General features: G+C 40.4%; 2 protein-coding genes across 5 annotated transcripts in view; both read left to right on the top strand.

Moving 5' to 3' along the window:
• The window catches only part of kcnk4b (potassium channel, subfamily K, member 4b), a 10,954-nt gene extending 6,489 nt beyond the window's left edge, over positions 1 to 4,465 (top strand). The window contains exons 3-7 of the mRNA XM_015031965.1: positions 1,045 to 1,168; positions 1,266 to 1,426; positions 1,514 to 1,700; positions 2,835 to 2,998; positions 3,320 to 4,465. Of these exons, the coding sequence (XP_014887451.1) occupies positions 1,045 to 1,168; positions 1,266 to 1,426; positions 1,514 to 1,700; positions 2,835 to 2,998; positions 3,320 to 3,919 (1,236 nt within the window). The 3' untranslated portion in view covers positions 3,920 to 4,465. The remainder of the gene's footprint in view (positions 1 to 1,044; positions 1,169 to 1,265; positions 1,427 to 1,513; positions 1,701 to 2,834; positions 2,999 to 3,319) is intronic.
• A 5,464-nt stretch (positions 4,466 to 9,929) lies between these two features.
• Positions 9,930 to 24,777, top strand: esrra (estrogen-related receptor alpha). Of its 4 annotated transcripts, XR_001424916.1 has the most exons (9): positions 9,930 to 10,436; positions 12,212 to 12,309; positions 17,800 to 18,183; positions 18,386 to 18,502; positions 18,622 to 18,735; positions 19,486 to 19,653; positions 20,557 to 20,826; positions 21,541 to 22,171; positions 22,667 to 24,777. XR_001424916.1 is itself a non-coding variant. In XM_015031961.1 (8 exons), the coding sequence occupies exons 3-8, from the start codon at positions 17,805 to 17,807 to the stop codon at positions 21,792 to 21,794; spliced, it is 1,302 nt and encodes a 433-aa protein (XP_014887447.1). In that variant the 5' UTR covers positions 9,930 to 10,436; positions 12,212 to 12,309; positions 17,800 to 17,804; the 3' UTR covers positions 21,795 to 24,610. The 4 variants fall into 4 exon arrangements, 3 of the variants coding, with proteins under 3 accessions (XP_014887447.1, XP_014887448.1, XP_014887449.1); XM_015031961.1 differs by having other exon boundaries at positions 21,541 to 24,610; XM_015031962.1 differs by lacking the exons at positions 9,930 to 10,436; positions 12,212 to 12,309 and adding an exon at positions 14,210 to 14,302 and having other exon boundaries at positions 21,541 to 23,114.
• Positions 24,778 to 24,935: the final 158 nt, after the last annotated feature.

Below are 24,935 nucleotides of genomic sequence, written 5' to 3'. Positions count from 1 at the left end.
TTTTTTTTTTTTTTTTTTTAGCAATTTCATTATAAAGTTATTCTTCATATGGGCAAAAAGAAAAAAAATAAATTGCTCTTGGGTTCCCCTTGGTGGCCGGGGTAGGTCATGTTTCACCGTTTAGTATGAGCTGCTGTGCTTTTCATATTCAAACCTCCAAAACAAAGTGGAAGATAAGCTAGCAAAACAGTGTCGCAAAAAATAACTTCTTCTTCAGGGAGAGAGAAAAAGCGGAAGATTAGGAAAAAAGGCATGTTTGTATGTCGCTTGGTAGATGAGAATTAGCTAAAAGAAAATTAGCTTGGTAGCGACCTTGAACAGTCCAGTTCAACAGGCAAACATTTATGCTATGTCAGTAGAAATCACCCTACCTAACTTTTACTTCAACATTTTTACAGTGCTATTATCATTAGATTTACTGACATTAATCAAATAGAATATAACGAAGCATGACAAAATAGGATTATTTTATTATCACCATGCATTCACAGACCACATGAAGAAATCTAAATAGTTACTCAACAGCACTACGCAGGTAACGACAGCTTACGTAAGAATTGCGGTCCTCTTATTTATGGTTGTGTTGGCAGCCCTCGCAGTTATCCCTCAGATGTCGATCCCTGCCCCAAGTTGGTATTGTGTGTCAGGTTTCATTGAGCCACATGTTGGATGCTAAACAACTCTCTGGTTTAGTCAAAGTTTTGCTCTAGTATGTTCTGGGCCTAAAGCCACAAAGTTATAAGTAGAAAATCTTGGAACCGCGAGTGGATATTAAAGGGGTTGTTTGTGTGTGGTGAGGAGAAAGATATTTTTGAACACATTTGCTGCTGTGACTGCAATCAAGTGAATAAGTCATGGACTGTTTTTAATGTTGTGTTTTCCTACAACCAGCTATGCCTCATTTATGTGAACCCTTACAAATAGATGGAAGTGATAGTCTTCTTGGTGAGCCATTATAGTTCTAGTTCACAGACCTTTATACCAACATTGCATTTTTCAAAGCACCTTTACCTTTCTAATCTCTTGTGCTTTGTCCCTTCTCAGAAAGTGCTTGAGTCTGTAGGTGCGGGAGTGGACGCTGAAGCTGCTATACTCAATAAAACCTTTTCCACGAACTGGGATATGGCCAGTGCTCTTTTCTTCTCAGGGACAATAATGACTACCATCGGTAGGTGTCTGCTGAAACATTCACCGTGTCGTATATATATATATAACTGCGTTGACTTAAATAAGCTGCTGCCTCACCTCTGACTTGACATGTACAGGCTATGGAAACATCTCCCCCAAGTCAGATGGAGGAAAGCTCTTTTGCATCTGTTTCGCCCTCGTGGGAATCCCAATGTTCGGCATCCTGCTTGCTGGGGTTGGTGACCATCTCGGTACCTGGCTGAGAAACACTGTTGCCAAAATAGAGAAGCTCTTCCTGGTCAGAAGCTTTCATAGTATTGAAAACACTTCCTTTCATTTTAAGTTTTTCTTTGTCTTATACCACGTTATCTCGCTTTGTTGACAGAAGTGGCGCGTCAGTCCTACTGTTGTGCGTGTGATCTCAGCAGTCCTGTCCATCCTGCTGGGTTGCTTGCTTTTTCTTGCTGTGCCCACTTTGGTTTTTCAAGAGGTGGAAAACTGGTCCCTTCTGGAATCTTCCTACTTTGTGGTTATCACACTGACCACAGTGGGCTTTGGTGACTATGTTGCAGGTAAACAAACAGTTCTGACTTACCTGTCATTCGTTAACGTATTCTTAATTAGTGGGAAACTGGACTTATTCTCTTGTTTGTTTGTTTTTTGTTTTTTTGTTTGCTGATGTTTCACTTCTCTTTCAACATGCTTCTTTAGTTGCCTGCTACTTAAGTAATTAGGACTGTCATGTCTTGGATGACTGAGTAGCTTCCCTAGAGCATTTTCTTCTAAAGCGGCACTTTTCCCCAAAAGAGACTCCAATATGCTTTGATATATGTCTTTAAATTTGGCCATTGGACCATTTTTGCGGAAATATTAAAGCAACATCACAAGACATGAGCCAGGAAGCTAAAGCATTTCTTCCAGTTGGAGAATGTTCCCATGCATAGACAGTTTTGTTTCAAATTTGCTTTACTACAACAAAGTCAGTTTTTGTAAAAGGCCATCACTCTGATCTCAACCCAATAGAAAATTCATAGGTAAAGTGTTTGCGAGCAAGACAGTCTACAATCCTGACTCTGTTATGCTAGTTCTGTCAAGAGGAATCGGCCAAAATTACAACAAACTACTGTGAAAAGCTTGTAGGAAGCCCAAAATCTTAGACTCAGTTTGAAGACCTTTTATCCAAATGCTAAGGAGACATATGTAAACTTCTGAATTTGAAGAGAGTTTAAAAATATTCCAAAATTAAAAAAAATCTCTCGTTCATTATTCTGGTATTTGGCAAAAAGAAACATTCATCCTAACTGTCCTAAAATCGCTCACGCTTTCTTTGATTTAATGTCAGACTGCATAGGGACTCAAGTGAACAGACGCGTTTGATCATTTTTTGGTATGTTTTTGATGAAATTATTAATCTGTAGACAAATAGCAATGTGACTTAATAAGTCATCCATAAATACATGTCAGTTGCAATGCATTAAGTTCTGTAATGCACAGACAGCATCATTAATTATTCAAATATTTTGTGCGAGGAATATTATTAGGAATTATTGATTACTTTGTCTCATATGGATGGATGGATGGATGGATGGATGGATGGATGGATGGATGGATGGATGGATGGATGGATGGATGGATGGATGGATGGATGGATGGATGGATGGATTTCGTTAACATTTTCCCTTGTATACTTTGTATTTGTATCAAAGGGGAAGGTGAATTTATGACCCGCATAGGAGAGAACCTTTTGCCAGAGTACTGGTACAAGCCTTTGGTGTGGTTCTGGATCCTCCTGGGTCTTGCATACTTTGCTTCCGTCCTGACAATGATCGGTAACTGGCTCCGGGTTCTATCAAAGAAGACCAGGGCTGAGGTACTTCCTTTCTCTGTATTTTTCCTGCACATCATCCTTTGTTTTAACAAGGGAAGGTACTATGGTAGATGATGGTGAATGGTTTCAAGTGTTTCTTGGGTCTCTTTCCATCTACTGTATGGACTACCATGAGCTACATCAGCTCCAGTGTCTTGAGTTACCATTACCAATAACATTACAAGAGTGTTTTGGCTTTGAAGAGACTGTTCTGCATGTAAAGCATGAAATAACTAAAACATAAGGGATATTTAATTTCAAAAGTAGAGTTTAAAAATGTTGAGACATTGCGTACAGATCTTAAAGTTTTTGTTTCTATTTCAGATGGAGGAACTGAGAGCCCATGCCACAGACTGGACCCAGAACATCCAGAACATGTCCGTGGACTTTCGTATTCCAGGAAATTTAGATGACCCTTTCAAGCGTCGCCGACGAAAGCACCGCCATCGCAGCCATGGTCACAGTCACAGTCACGGTCACAGCCACTCGGCCAACGGGGCCCCAGGAGAAAAACAAGAGCAAAACCAGAGTCAGAACGAATCTGGATCTTACTCTTCTTCCTATTCTTCTTCTGAATCAGAATCCGGATCTGGATCAGAATCAGAAACAGACTCTCAGGCCACGCAGACCGACCGGGTTCCAGGGACGGAGGCTCCTCCGGACCCTGTCCAGCCGCAGCCTCTGGACTACTTGGCGGAGAACCTTGCCTTCATTGACGAGTCCTCGGACGCCCAGAGTGGCAAAGTGCAACTAGAACCAGTACAAGAATCAAAACAACCCAATTCTCGTCAGGCAAAGAGGAGACGCCACAGGCGGCCAACTAATAGGAGAAGCTCTAAAACCAACTACTCCCACAATAACAAAAGGCAACCCAATGGAAACACAACACCTGTCCCAGATCTTCCAAAAAAGCCCCTGGACTGAGAGTACTAACACCTTATGAGACCCTGCTGACGGAGGAGGTCTCAGTCCAGCAGTTCCTTTATGTGTAACTGCTGCCTATATACTGTCAGTTAAAACAAAGACACAATGCTGATGCCTTATAAACCTTTGTGTGGTTTGCCATATAACTTTTCTCTTTGCATGTGAGTGCATATGCAGCAAATGAAAAGATTAAGATGCCATAGGCTTGACGACTTTGTGAGGAGCTACTGCTCTCTACTGGCCTAAAACGGTATTGCACTGATCACCACTGTGTCAAAATGAACCACTTTTTTTAAATAATCCGGGTACTGCAACCCGATTTGTGTCGTCAGAAACTTGCTACATCAGTGTGAAACTCAATTTAGAGGAATGTTGCTGTTACCCGAGTCCATTGTCCTTGAATCCTGCCAACAATCAAACAGATTTACTTTTTGCTACCTAACGAGTTTGTAAAAATAATATGCATAGCCATCCATTTGCATTTTTGATGGTCAGATTCATCAGTGCTACTATTCTGCATAAGTGCATTAAATAACTTTTCAAAAACAAATTGTTGTTGTTGTTGTTGTTAAATACTGTTCTATTTCTTAGATTCCACCAAAAACATGCTGCTTGATAAAAAAAACAAAAAAACAATGGCAATTTTTTCCAAAAGAACAGAGCCTTGCATAAGAATTGATACACCTTTACATTTTTTGTCATCTATCCATTGTTTACACTTGCTGGTGCTTATCTCCAGTGGTGCCTAGACTGGTCTTCTGACTGGACGCTGTGAGAGCATTAATATCGAGGTGCAATTCGTTGTTTGTTGGCCAATAAATTTGATTCTGACTAAAAAGAGCATGTCGACTCAACAAACAATGGCTTTAAAGGAGACTTAAAAAAATAGGAGGAAAAAATGTCTGTTGAATATTTAAAAGGCAACGTAATCCAAAGATTGAGAGAACACAACAGGAAAACCCTCATCTCCGCTAAGGTTCTACCAAATGAGATGTGCTCTAGTCTGAGTTCAAATTAAAAGACAGTCAGGATGATTTTTAAACAAGCCAAATACGTGAAAAAGGTTGTTGACTGACACCAGCATAAAGTTGATTGCAGTTGTCGAGACATGTTGAGTGTAAGGCGCCTATTGTTTTCACGAAGACATGCCTCAACAAAACTGAGTGTTTGTCAGAACTTTAAGAAAAATTCCTTTTTTGACAAACAGAGCGGATCTGTTTATTAAATTTAAAATTTGAGTCTATAATTAATTACTCTCAAATGTGATACATGCAATTTGATGTACTCAAACCAACCAAAATCAATAACCGAGTTATATTATAAAATCCTGCTTAACTTCCAGGGAGACCTGAAATGACTGTTTACAGAAGCTTTCCTAAAGTCAGGCTCGCTAGCAAATTAAGTTTCTTAACCTTGAGACAGTCGTTGCCACTGAACAACACATTTTATCTTTGGTTAAGGAAAATGTTCAGAATTCACCTTAGCAAGTTTGACTTTAGCATTAGCACTATTGCAAACAAACTGAAGTTCATGGCTGAGTTATTTAGCAATAGGTAGATATTCCGTGTCTAAAAGTGCAAAGTTGTTACAGACATACCCTTAAAACATAACAGCTGTAATTTCAGCAACCATATATTACATGACTTCCACTTTATAAAAATATATGGTACCTTGTCCTTGTCTATCATAAATACCCATAAAATGATGTTGGAATTTGTCCAGCTTCCAATCCAGTCCAGCCTTTTAAAAGCACTTTAAAACATAATACAAGACCAAATGCCATACATAATAAAATGAACTAAAATATATCAAAAGTATAAAATTAAAAAGGGAGGTGATCCAGTGGAAAAACAGATAATATGTCATGTTTTTACAAATTAAAACATATTTTTTGTCAATTTTAATAGGGTTGGTCAGACTGTATCATGATCTCTATGGTTTCTGAAATGGGTTGGAATATTTTAAACACTGCAAAACATTTTGATTTTTAAGACCGGGTCAGGAATATGGTGCCAAATTTTAAAAGAGGACATTCTATCTGGTGGAGGTACAGTGTGATACGCCTGCAGTCGTCGGCTCGGCCATTTTAACCTGCATTGATGCTTTTCAGGTGATCCCCGTAAGTGATACTCTGCTGGAAACTCTAGCTTTAGTCGGTCTGAAACCGGCACCGGGGGGGAATGCTGCTGCAGCTGCAGATCTCTTATCTATTAGTTATTTTCTATTAGGAAAACAGCTAGATGCTTATAAAAACCGTCTTACACAATTGCTTGTTAAAGACAAAAACTGCTGACTTTAATGTTAAAGCAACCAGCAGGTGGCAGGCAAGATGCAGCAACACATGTAACACCTTTGTGGCGCTGGAGTGAAATTTTAATCTACGTCCTGATTGTGCATTTGCATCAATCTTAATTATACGGCATGAGGCTATTTTTAATTATCCTATCTTTCCATCCAGTCTCAGGTTTCCCAAATAAAAACATAAAGGCGAAGAACCAAATAATAACGTGTCCCTTGGAAATCTGAGACCGCTCTGAAGGACGTTGCTAAAAGAAAAGGAAACGTTTGGGGACTGCAACCAAGGAATTCAGGAAGCAGAGATGATGTACAAAGGCAGTGGGTGACCTTTTACTGGAGGACACACTCTCAGCTGCTATAACGTCATCCACCGCAGCCTCCATCTGCTGCCACTAGAGGACGAATGGTGGGCAGCGTCTGAAGTGCCAAGGCACACTCCTGACCTGAATTCAATGGGAAAATCCGTACTCAATTTAGATCCAAATATGGTGTCTCTACAGTGCTGCGCACAATACAAGATGGAAACCGCAGCCGTTTTGACAGAATAAGATAAATCCGGGGTTCCCATTGTCAGGACTTCTTCTTTTTCTATTTTTTAGTAATGGTACAATACTAATCTAGATATAGAATCAACGAGACATCTATGTCACAAAGAAGTTAGCTATTTTGCCAACGCAGCACTCCCGTGACTTGAGTACTCTGATATTGGTTCAGAAAAACAATGGTGAACCTTGACCTTATGGGTAATTATTACAAATTAACCTATACAATCTGAATACAGTAAGTTAAATTTACTTTAAAAAAGCATGTTTATCTTGCACTACCTTCTTGGTGAGGAAGCTCTGGCTTCTCATTTCTGGCCATCAGTCACGACCAGCTTTCTTTAGCTGGTGTACTGATCAAACACACTGTTAAAACCTAACCAGTGAGACTTGTTTAAAAATGTGTGTTTATTTATTTTTTTGGTAGATTTGAACCAATACGTCTGCGAAGACATCATGTGAGTTTAAAGGTTAAACCGACCGATTTCTAAAACCAACTTAATTACCGAGATCATTTGGCTCATCAAAGGCAAACATTAATAATGGCTTTTGGATGAAGGCATACAATTTTACTAAAGTACTGCTAAACTTTTCAAATATAAGGTGAACTGTCAACATTGTCCTTGGCAAATATAGCTAAAATTTGCTTCTCAGTCACAACGGTAATCTTAGGTTTGAGTTTTAGCTGGATGTAAACTTAAATTCTCTCCCTAACACAGAAACTTGCTCGATAACAAGTTTTGTGACGGGTTCTTAACGTTATTGACTTGATAATACCCTGAATACCTGGGTACAAAACAACCAAAATGTTTTCAGGCGACAACAGGGACATTTTGTACCAACCGTATGTCAATTGTTTAAAAAACCAGCTTCGATGACTGCAGACTTAGTTAGGTTTAGTTTTCTGTAAACAATTGTGGTTTTATGACTCTACTAAGTAATAACAGCCTCCAACTGGAATGTGCTTAGTTACTTTAGTTTCAACAGGAAGTCATAATCCATCATGTGTCATAGGGGAGCTTCAATCAGTGGGAAGAAGGCAAAAGAAATATCAAGAAAAAATTGGTAATTTTATTAAAATACTTGTAAGTTTTTTCAGATATGAAATGGTGCCGGCTGCCTTGAAATGCTTTGTACTGTACATCTGGACATTTCCTACTTGTCTAGTGAACACGTGGATCCTTTCTGCCTGCGTAAATCTTCACATGTAGCACAGTACTTTACGACAGAAATACATAACTTTAAATTTGAAAGCTAATTTAAATGAACGTTATCATCATTTATTATTCTTCATTTTTTGCCATAATCATTCATACCATGTGATATGAGAAGCATATGCATGACACACATTTCTGATTGTCCTTTGGGCTAAACGTCTAATGAAACAAGACACATTATGACCTCAGATCTGATGGTAGATTTGAATTTTTGGAGTCGTATAACCAAGTTTCCAAGTTCATCGATGGTTGAAGTGAAAACACAGCAGATTACATCTAAAAAGAGCAAGATATGAAATTATCAAAGCTATAAACATATGATGAACCACATCGAATGGCAACATGAAGGTACAAACGGGATATGAATGGAAGGGCAAATTGACTTCACCATTTTTGAGCATTACACATTTAGACTGTGCATTATCAAAATGTATGTCTATTAGCTTATATTTAATACCCTCCACATTTTTTTATAGTGTAATGATTTGAATAAATAGGTTGTTTGGTGTAAAGGTGAACATTGTTTTGTGTAATCTATGACTCACTGATACTGCGCCTTACTTGCTTGTGCACTACAGGCACAATGGCTCCTTGGTATTATAAACCATATGAGCCTACACCTGTCTGAGGTCATGACCCGCACTAAGGAGCACCCTCGGGACCCCAGCTGGCATCCATCAAGCGTTCCTTACGCCCAGACCATAAAGTCGTTCTCCACCATCGGATACACGCCGCACTGACTTGTTAGAACATTTCACGAAGCAGTAAATCCTAAAAACAAAACCTGCTTAAAACACGCGTGTTTTCCCCCCGCCACTGGATGCGGCGTGAATTCTTCAGCGTGACGGCTTTCTCGTCCGGGATAATGCCGACTCTGCAGCAGAAGGCTGTGATGCAGCCCCGCAGAGTTGCAGCGTCTGCAGTGCCGAGTGAGTGACCTTGTTCAAGGTCGCGCTGACAGCACCGGGAGTTTTCCCTCTAGTGAGTCGCGAGCCCGGCCCGCCACGCGCATGTGACCACATGGAAGATCCAACAGCTCCGACGCCGCGCGCGCGAGAGAGAGTCGGGGCAAAGCGAGCGTGACCGCGTCGGTTCCGACCACACAGGCGAACAGGGACCGGGCTATATTTAGAAGCAGATAATGGTGGAGTGTCAAGAGTGGAGGGGTATACACGTACCAAACTCCCAGTTTGAAAAATATTATATTTATTTCCTGCCGTAATTTAAGAACGTGAGTCACCGTTGAAGGTTAAACACCCTCTTTTGGGAACTTTACTCTTCTTCAGTCAGCCTGGAGTCCAGCTGTACTGATATGCGGATGTCTACAAAGTTTGAACAGAAAAAAACAAAATCACAGTGCAAAAGAGCAGCCCTATTGTGTTTCCCAGTATTCCCCAGCTTAACCCAATTTCAGTGAACTTGTGAACCTTTCTTGCCCGAACTCTATCCAATCGGTGCTACGGTGGACTGAGCCCGGTCACTGCCATAAGACCAGCAGCATGACAATATTTTCCATAGTGGTGTCCCGCAAGAGGTGCAGCTCAGTCTCTCTGCAACACTCTATTATTTTAACTCAAAACAACCCAAGAAAACATCTGCAAGCAATTATATAAACAAAACATAAATGCACGTAATCTGCCAAAAGATAAAAATATATGTAAATCCGTAATCCTAACTGCAGAGAGAGTTTTATGAGGTGACACCACAGTACTGGTAAGTGGGCAGTACAGACTCCGAATTAGTTACCGGGGCAACGTCACGGTGAAAGCTGAACTGATTGAATTTATTTTATTTTGGGGTTGCAGACCCTTATTTTAACGCCGATGATGACGGTGGTGGGGGTGTTGACGGACGTAACGGAGAAACAGCGGACGCAAACCGAGGCAGAGGGAGGAGAGAGGAGCACGAGACAGAGGCTGCGTCATCAGCTCGTCAAGCTGGCGCGAGGAGAAGCGGAAGTTCGGCAGCTGAGCTCGAGAAATAAAACAACATTTTCTGCTTTATTTAGTCAGATACAGACAGTTTTAAGTTTTTGGAAACATTCTGATATACTGACGTAGAGCTAAACATTTGGTAACGTTACTCGTAGCCTACAGGCGTCAACTGCTCTGAGAGACGTTGCTAGGAAAACACAATTGTTTTATTGTTACTAATTCTTACCGGAAGTTCTTTGTTTCCCCCTCCATGTCTTGACGTGAATAATAAAACACAGCCTAGTTGTAGAAGCCTAAACGGGAATTGATAACGCCAGTGTCCAGGAGCGAACAGCCGGGTAGAGCTTTTTGGTCGCCGGGTGGAGTTGTTGTTGGTTATCGCCATATTACGCGGGGAAACGGCTTAAAGGCGACGTGATGTGAAAAAAGAAGTCCGGGCGCCATCAGAGCAGTCCAGCCGACTTTCCAGCGTTAAAGACTTGACTTGAGACTGAACAGGATCAACGCGATGCTTCTCCATCTACCAGTAAGTATACCATGTACACTTCCAGCGCTGTGGGTTTGAGGCATTATTGATGTGTTTTTTTTTTTTCTGGGCATGCCTCAGTGATTGCCTGACGTGCATGCACGACTCGCCTGGCAGAGCTCTAAGTTCGCCTGACCGTGTTATTGGGCTAAGGGGCACAACTCGTTGAATAAGTAGTTGTACAAATTGTGTAATAATTTGCGGCACGCGCTTCCTGTCTGTCTTACAATCCTCTCATGTGATCACCTCTATGCTAATTCACGCGTTTGTCCCGTCAGTCTGTCTAATGGTTAATCCCCCCCACTAGCTCCCATCAAACACTTCACGAATGTGAGAAATGATCGTATGAATGAGCACACACACATACAGCAAGCGAAGAATGCAGAGATTTGGCTTGGGTTTGTGCAGTGGTTATTTCTGTCCTTCTGTTTCCACTGCAGCTCTTCACTAATGACACAAATCGTGAATATTCATAACACCCAGCAGTTTCCAGAACTGTATATACTTACCCTGTGTGTGTGTGTGTGTGTATATGTATCGAGGTATTCATCTCGATTGCAATGCATGGAACTATGTAAGTCACCGTGCCTTCTGGACCAAGATTGGGATCAGTGATCTGAAGGCATAATCCACTTTGGCAATTAACCTTTCACCGGTCCAAGATCAGTAGGCAAGGTCACCACTGGGGTGCCGCTCCGGCTCCACAGAGCGCCGGGTTTGAAAGCCTCAAACGGAGTTTAATGTGCAGTCTGTGTGATGCCCTGACAGGAACACCCCCCTCTGTCTATAACTTAAGAAAAAACGCTATTTATCACTTTGCAAGTGTCTTATATCAACGAAAGCACTATTTGGTTTAGTTCAGGGTGAAAAACTAAATATATTTTGCCCTACTTGTTTTATGAAAGTGATCATTTTCTTTTTAAAATGAACAAGAATGGATTTTCTCTTCTTTTTTTTCCCCCCTCAGGCTAAAATTCGCCCTATCTAAACTAAATTTCGGTAAAGATTTACCGAGAGTTGCAACCAAACTTCTGCCTACATGACTTCAGATGAATGAGGGACAAGGTGTTGGCTATACTCTGTCTGTCCTTCAAGCATTCCTGTGACTGTGACCTTTGGAGTGTGTCATGCAGCATTCAAGGGGGAGGGTAGAGTGAAGATTTCTGCATAGACACACTGGGTGTATTTATATTTGAAAAGAAAGTTGTTTTGTTGCTAGTATACGCAAGTTTTCGGATTGAGAAACCAAGACTATTAATAGAAGGTTTGGACTAAGATAAGAAAATTATTGCGGAACGACAGTTTTGAATAATCATACCATGTTTTTTTTTTTTTTTTATAATGTTATTCTAGCAAACATGCGCTAACATGGTACAGCAACGGTGATTTCACTGAAAATATTTCCAAATAGTCAAATTTCTCTTTCTGGTAAGTTTTGGTGGGCTTTTTTCAGCCAGCTGACCAGCAGTGTGCACAACAAGTTTGGGAGGGGTGACACTATATACAGCTGTAAATTGTCGATTTAAACCTCAAAAACTCTGACAAATCCAACTTAAGTAGTTTTAAAACTAGGGTAACATTTTAAAATCTTGGTATATTTTGTGACTAGAAACTTTCAGTGATCAATATTAACTTGGTGTATATCACATAAGTGTAATTGGTAAGCCTTTTGTAAGTTGTGAAAAAAGAGTTAATTTAATGTTGTTGTTTTTTTTTTAAAAAGTAGCTATCTTCTTGCTTTGTGTGAAACTCAAAGCTCTTTGCTTACTTTGCAGATGTCCTGATAACTACAGGCCTGCAGCAAGAACAAGCCAGCGATCTGCCAACCAGGAGTGAGCAATATATAGGTTTCAAGCTCCAGTTCACGAAACAGGTAAGCTGCCCCCACATTACCTCTTATGTTAATGAGATATTTGTCCACAAAACTATGCTTCAGTAAGGATTATAGATGTCCGCGTGAGTCACCGCTCCTCGATCCTGCAATGGACCTTCGGCTGACATTGTGGGGTCTTTTTCAAAAAGTAGTCACTCAGGCTGAAGACAGAAGAGAAATGAGCAAAGTATAAAGAGTAGAAGAAGTTGGGTTTGAATTTCAAATAAATAAAAAAAACACTTTAAGCAGCATGCAGGTTGAATAATTTGTGGAATATTGCATCACTTCCACCCTCTTTAAAGCCACGTCGTAGAAATATCTTTTACTCTTTTGCTTCAAAGTTTATGATATAAACTGTATAGAACGGTCTTTGATTACCCTGCTGATTAAAAAACAAGTCAAGTGATGATCAAGATCTTGTGAGAGCGAGAGGACGGTTCTTCGTCTAAGATTAGTCTAAGTAGCAAATCGAAAAGGACAAACAACACAATGAAATATCCGTTTGAAAAAGTTGCTTGCAAGTAACAGAATCGTGGTCATTTCACCCTGGTACAAAATGAAGGAATCTTTTTCTTTTTTTTTTTTTTTTTTTTTTTCCTTCCTTCAACAGCCTCAGATTTAAAATATTTTCAGATCATGTAATAGTAGTCTACTGTACGGAAAAGTGGTTATGGTACTTTAATCATTAATATCTGTCAGCAGGAGGCCATTCAGAATCATTTTGTTTAGCTCAATAATCACAGTCTCTTATAATTTCATAACTAAGGGATCAAAATTTGGTGGAACTAGAATTTAATATAAATCTTCAGAAAACAATCTTCAGCTAAGTTAAATTATGCAGTGGGTTTTACGCTATTTATTTTTATAATTCATGAAAAAGAGAAATAAACTAGTATGCAACGGGAATACTGGACATTTAGTCTTTTCTGTATTTGATAAATTAGTCCTTTTGGTCATTTTGTGCCTGACTTTTTTTGGATATGAAGGCAAGCTCTTCCTTTATACAGTTATAACAAACAATGGATCAAGTCATCTCAGCTTTTGGGATGTTTAATGATTTTTTTAAAAAGAAGTTGATAAGGTGGTATTACTCCAGCTAATAACTCCATCCTTGTTATTTCGGTTCGACCAGGGATCATAATCCGTCATGTGAAATCAAAACTACAGTCAGCTGAAATAGGGAACACAGTAAAATGCTAAAAAGTAGAGAAAAAATCTGAATATTTGTGAATGAATATTAATTTTTGTCAGTAGAGGTGGGCAAAATGGACTTTATCACAATACTTTGTTGTGGTGCTATTGTGATGATAATAATAATAATAATAAATGATGATAAGAACTATTTATAACTTTTTTAGGTAACTTTACAACTGTAGCTGCATGACACAGCATTAATTACCCCACCAACACAAATATTGCTGTTGAGAAACATTCTCATTTGTAATATTTACTTGGGACACCAGTCGGATAAAGAAATGTAATTTTTCACAGTAACTTCATTTAATCGTATAGGAAGATTTTAATACATGGGATTGAAGAAAGACTAAATGATATTTAACTGAAGATAAAGGCAGAGCCCTGCTTATTTCATCCCTTGAATTAATAAACTGGAACTAGAATATTTCTGCAATATCATAACTTTTGTTTCAGTCCCAACATCAGTCTTAACTAGAGTTAACTCCAAGTCTCTGTTTTTTTTTTTTTTTTATGAGTCTAGCTGCTTTAAATAGACATCAACTTCCAACGTAAAACCGGTTTCTTGTCAGCTCCCAGTGCTGCTCCTGGATCTAATGTGTTTAGCCCCAGCAGATCCATCCTGATCACAGCAGCTGTTACAGAAAGCCGATGTGGCCCGGCCCATGTGAACACGCAGCCGACACAAGCTAGCAGAGGCTTGGCAGTCTGCTCTCAGATTCTCCTGTCTAACCTGTGCCATGAGACCACGCCGTGGACAGAGCTAACCTTTTAGCACTGTAGTTGTCGCGGCTGTACGGTAAGACGCCGACTTGTCCCGGGCAGAGTGACAAAAATAAAGCGCAGTGGGAGAGAAGCAAGCCGGCCAGTCAGGATTAACACCAGCTAGCCAGCTTAGTTAGCTAAGGTTAGCTAACCTACAGCTGTCATCCTAATGTTGACGCTAGCTAATGCTAGCGCTACACTTAAAGTGCTGGCAGGGGTTTACATCGCCGCAACACACGTTTTCTATGTTGGGTGAAGTTAATAAGACATCATTTATATCCGTGTTTAACTTGACACGAGTTTAATTGTGTTTTAGTTAATGTAGCTATAATGGCCTGCATGCATTTAATTTTCTTCAATGTTTTCTGCCAAAGCATATGTCGAGGTGGCCAGCAGTGCACATGGTTGATGAATTGATTTACTTAATCTCAATGCTGATCATCTAGATTTTTTTTGCACAAGGTATGCTGGCGTTAAGTAAGGGATTCACTATGCTGCATAACTCAGTCCAACTAAGCTAAACTTTAAACAGGCTGGGTTTGCTGTGACCCCCTTACTGCTTGCCAAACAGTCCTCTCATAACCTGAGAGGGCAAACTCCAAGAAACGTGTGCCAGCACCTGTGTGTTTGTAATATCCACTTTATCAAAGCATGCTTGCTTTGAGATGAATGTTTTAGCACCAACTGGAATCCTCTGTTATATTATTCAGTCCTTGTATTCATGAAATTTTGCCTAGACATTGACTCAGTTTTCCTAATATCTTTGTGTCACTGGAAGCTCCTCTAATTTTTCCTTCCTTGAAGCAAGTTTTCAAGTTTACACGTCTGATATTGAACAGCTCTGATCACCTTCACGACAACAGATTATGCCTGGGGAATAAATGAAAAAAGTATTCAGCAGATTAGGAACAGCAGCGTGTTATCAGGACCGTGTTTGTGCAAAGGAGTGCAGAACACCGGGGTCACGCTAAATAAATGCATGGAGAGATGTGAGTCATATCAGGCTCTAAATGTTGTCAGTAGATGCTGGTGCATGATGGACGTCTTTTGCAAGCAGTTGGGGGCAGTTTAAACATGATAACAGAGTAAAGGGCTTAATGCAATGCGATTACAAACTAGACTTATCTATGAACCCATTATTATTTTAGTTTAGATTTTATCGTTGCGATTTTCTACCCAAACTGTTGTTTTGTTTTTCTTTTCTTCATGTTCTGAAGCATGGAGTTCAGCTAAATGAATTTGGAGATTTGCAACTCTTCATAATTTCGTCGGCTGAAATGTGCTTATCTGGAAATAACTGATGGTTGGGGGGGAGGGGGGAGAGAGAGAAAACACACAGGCCAGGCTCAGAAGTCACATTCTGGATTGAAGTTATTTAGGCTGCATAGATGCCATCGCGCTCAACCCATGCGTTGGGAACAAGAGCGCCGCCAGTCATCATCGGTGATGATCTGAAACCTCGAGGCAGAAAGGTACAGATTTTAATCCGATGAATTAGTGCATGTGTGTTTAACCTGGCTTGTGTTTTTGTTTTCATATATATATTTAAAATGTCTATTTCAGAGAGATTGGACTTCTTTTAGGCTTATTTGGAAAAGACTTCAGGACTAAGTTACTGGAAGCTGAATTACATTTTAAAAGCACAAGTTCTTCACGTTGTGCTTTTATTTGGCAAAAATATCTGGATTTTATGCGCCATCTTAGATCCTCCATAGCACAGATTTGGTCACCATTTTGAATGAATTGGTTAAAAATTAAACAAGGCTGTGTAAAGCTTTAGACTTTTTTGGATACTTAGAGGTGTGCTTCGTTGTCTTTCCTCTTAATTTCCTGTTTTAAATTTGGGGTGTGCACACAGCCTTGGTCCCACTCGCAGGTTACTGCAGTACCCTTACCGCATTACTCCAACATAAGTCATATCTCTGGATCTGAAGGAGGAGTGGCCAGTGTTTATGAGCACAGTGACCTTCATTCTGTCACCTTGGCCGTTTTAACGACTAGAGACACACGGCCGACACACTTCACGCCGCGGGGATCATCCGAGGACTCTAGAGTTTCATCTCAAAAGTGTTAAACGCTCCATTTTGATCGGCAGGTGAAAATAATAAGCAAGAAGGTGTCATGTTAGATTTAGGCAGGTTGAGCACCACAGTTTGTGTTGAGAGTTTTTTTTTTTTTTTCCCTGCTGTCCTGTTCTTTACCATGACGGTGTTTACAGTCAACTCACACCGCTTCTGTGATACGAGTTCAAACCTTAAACCCGGCTGATGTAAACGCTCGACTACATGGAGTTGAGGTTGGCTGTAATCGACTGAGCTCTGTAGCTGAGATTAAGTTTTCAGCCAGTTTATTTAGCTTTCTCAGCAAGGAGAACATTGATTTGTGTGTGTGTGTGTGTGTGCTGTGGTTTATTTGATTTTGGATATGGCATTGCTTTTACGTTAGAAGTAAAAATAAACAACAACAAAAAACCCCACTGTATTTAACAGTTGTATTAATAATTGAGTTTTTCAGTGTCAACATTCTCATGTTATAAGATGACGCTCTAGAAGAACATTTCAAAATGTTAAATGGCTTTGATTATAATTCTTAAGATAAAAAAAAAAACACATTAGGCACAGCCCAGCTTGAGAATCTTGGAGGAAAATATCTGCATTTTTATTCCCACTAATTCACTCTGTGGATTTCCATGGTTCAGAGCCAAGATCTGTCATCTTTTTTGATAAGAACGCACAGATATTTTCTGTCATTTGTTCCTTTATGTTTATGGAACAGGAGGGAAAGTGTTTTTTTTTTTTAATCAGAAATTGAATTTGGTGTTAAAAATTCAGAAATTGTAATTTTTCTTAAGCCAAATTTCCCAACCCTACTGGTTTCACAGTATGTACACAAAAATAAAAAGTGAATGACATGAGCCTTTATTTAACAAAATAATATATTTTAATTCATTTATTTACTACACATCACAGTACAAGAACATAGCAGCGGTACATTAGTGAAAAAGAAAAAAATGCACTACAGGTTATTGAGTGAATATGTATGACCTTGTATTAAACTAACAAAATAATGTAATTCATGTAAGGTTACCTAAACATTTATTATCTTTGTTTTTGTTTCTTTCGGCTACTAAATATCTTCCAGTTCTAGTGTGAAGTGTTCTTTACAAAAGTAAAGCTTCTCAGTCTTTGAGAGGACGAAGTTTCTCTATGTATTATTGGAAAACGGTCTCAAAACAACAATGTTATTGTTTACCGCAATCATTTCTGGGACAGTTTATCGTGACGGGCCTAGAACTTGGTTTCTCTGCCAACGAGGAGTTTAAACCACAGCAAGCGATGGTTGTTTGTTTAAATTGCGTCCACACCTGGAGCTCATCTGTTAGGTATTTGAATAGCTGAAAACTGTTTCTGGTAAAAGTGAAACCTCCTACTTCAGTCCAGTCAGCTTTAACGCTCTTTAATGTGGTTTAATGTGCGGTCCGTTCTCTGCGCCTGTATTTACTTTGACCTTTCTCTGTTTTTGCGCCGTCAGGCATCATGTCTTCCCGGGAGCGCCGCTCTGAGGTCTACATAAAGGCGGAGCCGAGCAGCCCGGAGGGAGGCGGCGGAGGCCGGACCAGCCCCGGCGGGGTCTCCTCGGACTCGTCTCAGAGCGGCGGCGGGGGTACCAGAGGAGACGGCGCCAAGCGCTACTCACCGCCGCTCTACACGCCGGCCCTGCGCTGCCATTTTAAAGACGAGCCCGGCGACGGGGCGGAGGAGGGCTCCACCGGAAACGGAGCGGGGCGCTGCAAGTACGCCCTGAGCACGCTGCCCAAGAGGCTGTGTCTGGTGTGCGGGGACGTGGCTTCGGGTTATCATTACGGCGTGGCGTCATGCGAGGCCTGCAAGGCCTTCTTCAAGAGAACTATTCAAGGTGTGTGTACACGTGTGTGTTGTGAATAATTTCGTGTTGGCATAACACACCGACCATGTAATGTGTCACAGTCGCCTTTAAATGCGTTTATTATGCCTTAATGAGAGAATGATGATCATGTTTAGTAGCTGATACTGATCTAAATAATCAGTGCTGAAGATGACATCTATTTAACTTTAAACTTCTGTTTTCTCTCGTCAAGGTAACATTGAATACAGCTGCCCTGCATCAAATGAGTGCGAAATCACCAAAAGGCGAAGGAAAGCCTGCCAGGCGTGCCGCTTTACCAAGTGCCTCAAAGTAGGCATGCTGAAAGAGGGTAAGCGTTTGACGTGGCATGCTGACTCGTTTACGGCTTTTGGGGTTTTCCTCCGTACTTTATTTGCTGATTGATTGGCTTCGCTCTGAGCTATTTTAAGTATTTCTTTCTGTTTTTAGGAGTTCGTCTTGACAGAGTCAGAGGTGGACGGCAGAAGTACAAAAGACGTCCGGAGGTGGAGAACGCAACATATCAGAGCGCCCCTCTATCTCTGACGAAAGAGAGCGAAAAAGGTGAAATTTATCCTCCATCTATTCTTTTATTGTTGTTTTTTTCCTCCTCTTGAGTTAAAATCATATTTATTTGTTCAAATAAGAACAAAACTTTTTCATTTGGACCTGATACTTCTTTTTTTAAACTAATACTAATGAGCTCAGTCTGAGTAAAGCTTTTAACTTGATATTTATGTAAACACTTCATACATGTATAACCACTATGTGTAATGTAAGTGGTATGTTTCATTAATACCATAAAGTAGTGTTTATATGACACATTAAGCTAGCCATAATCCAATAGATTATTATAAGAAACATATTTAAGGGGGTCTACAATTCGCTCAGATAATTAATCTCAGTCTTCACCTTTTTGTCTTGCTTGGCTGCAGTTGCTTCTCAAAAAAATGCTAAATGTTTAAAATCTAAATTGTTTAAAAAACAGAAGCCACACACAGAGGCACATGTTGGTAGAGCATTTGCAGTGGAACTGCAAAAATCTTTTCCTTTTACTTTCCTTTGTGTTTGTGAATTGATTAAAACATTCATTTGGACTAAAAACGGCGCCCCCTACTGCTAACAAAGCCTCATTGTACTTCCTACAGTTCATAGGAGCTTCATTAAAATTTGACGAACCTTTCTGCTTTTGCTGTTAGACAAATCTCGCTGCTGCACAATTAGAGGAACAGATCTGGGTATAAATTGGTTATATTTCTGCAGCTTACGAGGTCTAACAGGTTAATTAACCGTTTGCTTTGTGTTTTCATGCAGGTTCCTCCAACATCATCGTGTCCCACCTCCTAGTGGCAGAGCCCGAAAAGTTATTTGCCATGCCGGACCCTCTGCAGCCTGACACGGCCCAGCGGACCCTCACCACCCTCTGTGACCTCGCCGACCGCGAGCTGGTTGTGATCATCGGCTGGGCCAAACACATTCCTGGTAAGAGGCGGAGAAAAGAAGTGGAGCGAAAGGCATCTGTAGCATAGTAGCAATGTAGGAGATTAAGAAGATCTGCTCCCGCCGTATAGTAACAAGGTATTGTGAGGTGATTGGGTCATGTGGCTTCAGTATCCATTAAAGGAGGTGTTTATGGTGTTATGACTGTGGCTCACCTTTGAGCAGCAACAGCGGCTCCTCTGCCGCAGCGCGAGACCTGAAACAATTCCTTGTCATTTAAAAGGATTACGTGGTTATTTTTATTACCTGCAAGTGTGGATTTACAAATACAGATTTTTCTTTTCCTCCACCAGCTGAACTTGTTGTGCTACCTTCAGAAAGCTATTTCAGCACAACTCTGCCAAGAGGGCATTACTTCATCACTCACAGCAGCATCTGCAGTGTGCGTTTTGTATTATTATCTCGGAAACATGGATGAAATGAGATTCTGGAGGCATCAATGAGTAAAAATCTTTTGATTTCCTGCTTTTTGTTTTCTTATTGAAAAAGTTACTTCTGAATAAGAATCTTTTTAATCACTCAGAGGTTCATATGGTATATTTGGCCCAGTAGGATGTTCCTATGACAAACTTTACATAAGCACTTACTTTTATTGTTTTTCCTCTTCTTTTCCCTCCAGTTAAGCAACACTAGCATACCAATAATTCATAGTGACCTCCAAAAGTATTCACACCTCATATGGGTTTTTAAGTTACAATTAAACTCTGTTTTTCTTTTGGGTTCTTTTTTCTGCAATAGAACGGTTTGAGCTAAACCAATCAGGCAGTCATTTGTTAAGATGTTATTTGTTGGTCATGTCGGATGAGCAGCTCTCTACACCAATAATGTATGTACCTACCAAGTTCTTCTCATACAAACCTTGTCTCTTCCTTTCTCTGTCTCCAGGCTTCCTGTCTCTGTCTCTAGCAGACCAGATGTCCGTGCTGCAGTCGGTGTGGCTGGAGGTGCTGGTCCTGGGCGTAGCGTACCGCTCCATCGGCTGCGAGGACGAGGTGGTCTTCGCAGAGGACTTTGTCCTCGATGAGGAAATGTCGCGGGTCGCCGGACTGACGGAGCTCAACGCGGCCATCAGCCAGCTCGCACGCCGTTTCCGTGCGCTGAATGTGGACCGAGAGGAGTTCGTCATGCTAAAAGCCATCGCTCTCACAAACTCGGGTACTTGCACTTGAATTTTGATGCACTGACCTCATTCAGCCTCGTGATCTGTTGATTAACACCTCTCTGCTTATTTACTTTTAAATCTTCTCACAGATTGACTGAATGGCTAACATGTGCATAATAAACTATAAAAGTGCATTAGGTGTTTCATTAAGGTGAACTAATGTAGAGCAATAAAACAGGTGGCTGTTATCGGCGTTTCAAAAACAGCTGATTCAGCAATGTCCTTTTATGCTACGGCTGAGGGTTAACATAAGATAAACTACTAGAAGTGATTGTCATATCTCATCCACACTGATGCAGTTTCTTCTGCAACAAATTGTTTGCATTGCACCTACAAAACAAGTGTTAGTTGATGATAATCGTTTAGAAAGAAAACCAAATTTCAAACGGTCATGTTCTTCACCATTCGCTGAGTTTTACAGAATGATTATGCAGCTAACAGGAAGAGCTTCCTAGCAGCTGCAGGTGTGCTCTGGCAACACCGGCTGAATGAATTACGCACCACACATTCAATGCTATTTATACTTTAGAGAGAAGGGGGGGAAACATCCAAGGACAATGTAGCAACGGTAGGGAGAAGTTGTAGGAAAGTCTGCAGTCGGAGCTGCTGCTTAAAAATGCAGATTTAAAGACTCAGCGATGTTTGATTCGACACAAAACGATTCAACTGGAACGAAAAGCTAAACTAATCTTCGTTGTTTCTGTCAGACTCTGTTTACATCGAGGACATGGAGGCCGTGCAGAAGCTCCGGGACCTCCTCCACCAGGCCCTGCTGGAGCTGGAGTGTCAGCGGCGCCCGGACGACCCCCAGCGGGCGGGACGCCTCCTTTTAACATTGCCGCTCCTCCGACAGACTGCCGGCCGCGCGCTCACCACCTTCTACAGCATCAAGACCCGTGGCGGTGTTCCCATGCACAAACTATTTCTGGAGATGCTGGAAGCCATGATGGACTCTCCTTAGAGTGTGGAGCGCAAAAAAGAAAGGAGGAAAAAAAAAAAGAAAAACAACCAACAACAGAGCTGGTCTACAAGACTGGACAAGTGGCTTTTTTTTTTAAAGAAAAAAGAACAAAAAGGAAAGTTTATATTAGAGAACTATTGAGGAATTTATGCTTCTCATTTTAAGGAAACTATAAGAAAATAAACTGTATTCACTTTTTTTTAGAGGGATTTTGCTTTTTACACCACGCGGTACCTGCCAAGCTCCAGTTTAAAAAAACAAACAAAAAAAAAAACAAACTGCAAGTGTGACAGCGTAATATTTGAACTACATCATGGAATGCTTTTTGTGTTTTTTTATGGCATCAAGCTACGAATGCTTCACCACTTCACTTTTAGGTACACGACAGACTGCAATCTGTGTAGCTTTTGAACTTTTTAACATTATGCTACATCTGCACATAAAAGCCATATTGAGACATCTAGTGTAAGGCTTGAGGGTCCATTGAGGTGGGGGTGGGGGGAGCAGGAGCTGTAGGCAAACCCATAGGAGTGACTTGCAATATTTCTTTTTTTTTTTTTTTTTTTTAAAGGTTTTATTGGCTCTGGTGGTCTTTATTTGAGAGCGGTCAGACAGGAAAATGGGTATTGAGAGAGGGGGAAGACACGCAGGAATCGGCCGTGACGTGGACTGAGGCCTCCTGACGTGGGTTGTGCTCTACCCCTGCGCCACCGCAGCACCCCCTACTTGCAATATCTTAAAAGCAATATCATCCATGACTTTCAAAACACAAAAACAAGATGCTTGTTAGTATTTGTATCAGTTGTTCTGCATACTTTGGACCCTAAGTGCTTATTATTATTATTTTTTAATTCTACTCTCTTGTATTCTAGGAATACAGGATGTATGTGTGGAAAACAGGAAAGACTACAACTTTTTTTTTTTTTTTTTTTTTTTTTTTAAAATAAGAGGGATATTTAACATTAAGCCACTGAGAAGTTCCGGATGGATTCTAAACGTTTGGCGGTACGTCGGAGGATCGCGCATATCCATAAAATTCTGTCCTAGCAGCAAAAACCTGGCTTCCAGCAGCACGCGCGTCTGTGGTCGCGTGCAGCGGAAAACAAATTAGATCAGGGAAGAACACAACTTTATTTATTTCATTTTATTTTTGACATTAAAGTTTTGGTGGCAGCGATAGCGGCTGGATCAGCAGTGGATCCGCCTCATTTTGCTTGTTTTTTTTATAACGCCCTCCATCGTGCCCTCTCACCTTCATCCTCCACTACAGCCACACTTTGACCTCTGCAGCTGTGTGTCTAAAAAAAAAAGAAAAAGAAATGAAGGAAAAACACGTCTTTCATACTTGGGCTGCGATGTATAACACTAACCTACGTGACTGCTAATGTGCGCGGTGAGATTTCGCCGCATTTTTTTTTTTTTCTGCAGTGACGACGAACATTGCATAAAAGATCTTGAACGGTTTCGGTTTGAGATCCTTCGTCCTCTTCCTCCTCTTCCTGTGGATGCACATGGTGAACTTGAACCCGCGCCCTGGATCGGTGCTCAGGGCTACAAGACGTTCAGCTTATGCAACATCTTTCTTTCAGATGTTGAAACCTTGTCTGGTTAACGTGTCGAAGGTCCTACTCTTTATTAGAATTATTTGTATAGTCACAGTGTAAATGATCATTTAGGTAAGCAAAAAAAGAAATCTGAAGAAGAAAAAAAAGAAAGATAACCAGATCCCTATAACTAGAGACCAAAACGGTCAGTACTCTTAGCTATGTACAGTTCCATTTAAACAAACATGCAATTTGTAGTGGAAGCTAATAAAAAAGAAAGCCAGCAGATGTAATACTAATTCTCTCCCCCATTACAATATTTGTGCAGCTTACTGTATGCTGATGTTTGTAAAAACTTAAAACTTCGTTTTCATATAGTTTCCCTCTTAGGATATAAGGGTACTTGCATTGTGACTCTGTTGTGGGTTTGAAATTAAGCTTTTCATGCGGGCTGTAATCAATGTTTTTTATTTTATTTTATTTGGGGTGGGTGGGGGTTGTTAGTTTAGGGATCAATTTCAAATGGCACTATAAATGCAGTGGCTTAGTAAGGCTACAGAAGGCTACCTCAGGAGGCAGCATCAGCCACATGGCCAACTAACTGTGGAGAAAACGATCAACTTGCATATTGGATTTAGACGAATTCGCTGAGCCCGAGTTTGTTTCATTTTTGGTTTTTAAGACGCATCCGACTCGGTAATCGTGCTTGAACAGTTGGTGCAGCTGCAAAATTACACTAGCAACATCAGATATCTGGCAGAATGTGACCCAGATTAGCTGTTGTTTTTTTATTTTTTATTTTATCTCTGATTTCTTTGTTACCACGCAGTTCTTTACTGCAAAGATGGAGTTGTTCTGTTTATCTCTGTGTGTTTTCGGTACAGTGGGTTTCAGGGGGCAGAGGGGCTTCAGATTGATCGCTTGTGGTGTCGCTGTTCAAATTATACTGTCATTTATAGGTTCTATTACTAATGTGCACATTAATATAAATGAGCAATACAACAAATTACCAAACCTCACATTTCCTTGTATAGCCATCGTGTACATTTAACATTGCCAGTTATAATTATTAAATGAATAAAAAAGAAAAACAAGTAAATGTTATCTTATTTAGAAAATTCAAATCAATGTTTGTATTTTGAAAGAGTATTTAAATGATTAAATTCTATTTTTTACTCAATTTACTGTCGTTTGTTGACACTGCTTTAATTTTGTGTGTGATACCGGCTGTAAATTTCTGTGTGTAGGCATTTTTTTTTTGTTTTTTTGTTAGGTAAACAGTTTGATGTCCTTGTCTAAACATGTTCACATTAAACTCACTGTGAAAAAAAAAGAAAAAAAAAAAAAAAAAGAAAAACAGATCTTCCACTGTCTGGCGCAGCAGGGAGTGGATTATTGTAGGTGCTTTGTGTTGTGTAATAAATGGACACACCACCACCACACATCATTGGACTCATATCTCTGTGGATGTGTTATCTATGTGTGTCGTGTTTTTTACCATTCCCACGCAGACGTCGACAGCGGACGCCCTGACTGCTCACGCAGCTAGCGAGCAGCTAATCCTTTTAAAGTAAATCAGCCCATTCATTTAAATCAA

The sequence above is a fragment of the Poecilia latipinna genome, unplaced genomic scaffold (assembly GCF_001443285.1).
Source record: "Poecilia latipinna isolate Pla-1442-1.1 unplaced genomic scaffold, P_latipinna-1.0 Scaffold225, whole genome shotgun sequence".
In the NCBI taxonomy this organism is placed as follows: Eukaryota; Metazoa; Chordata; class Actinopteri; order Cyprinodontiformes; family Poeciliidae; genus Poecilia; species Poecilia latipinna.
This window is presented reverse-complemented; position numbering and strand designations above follow the sequence as displayed.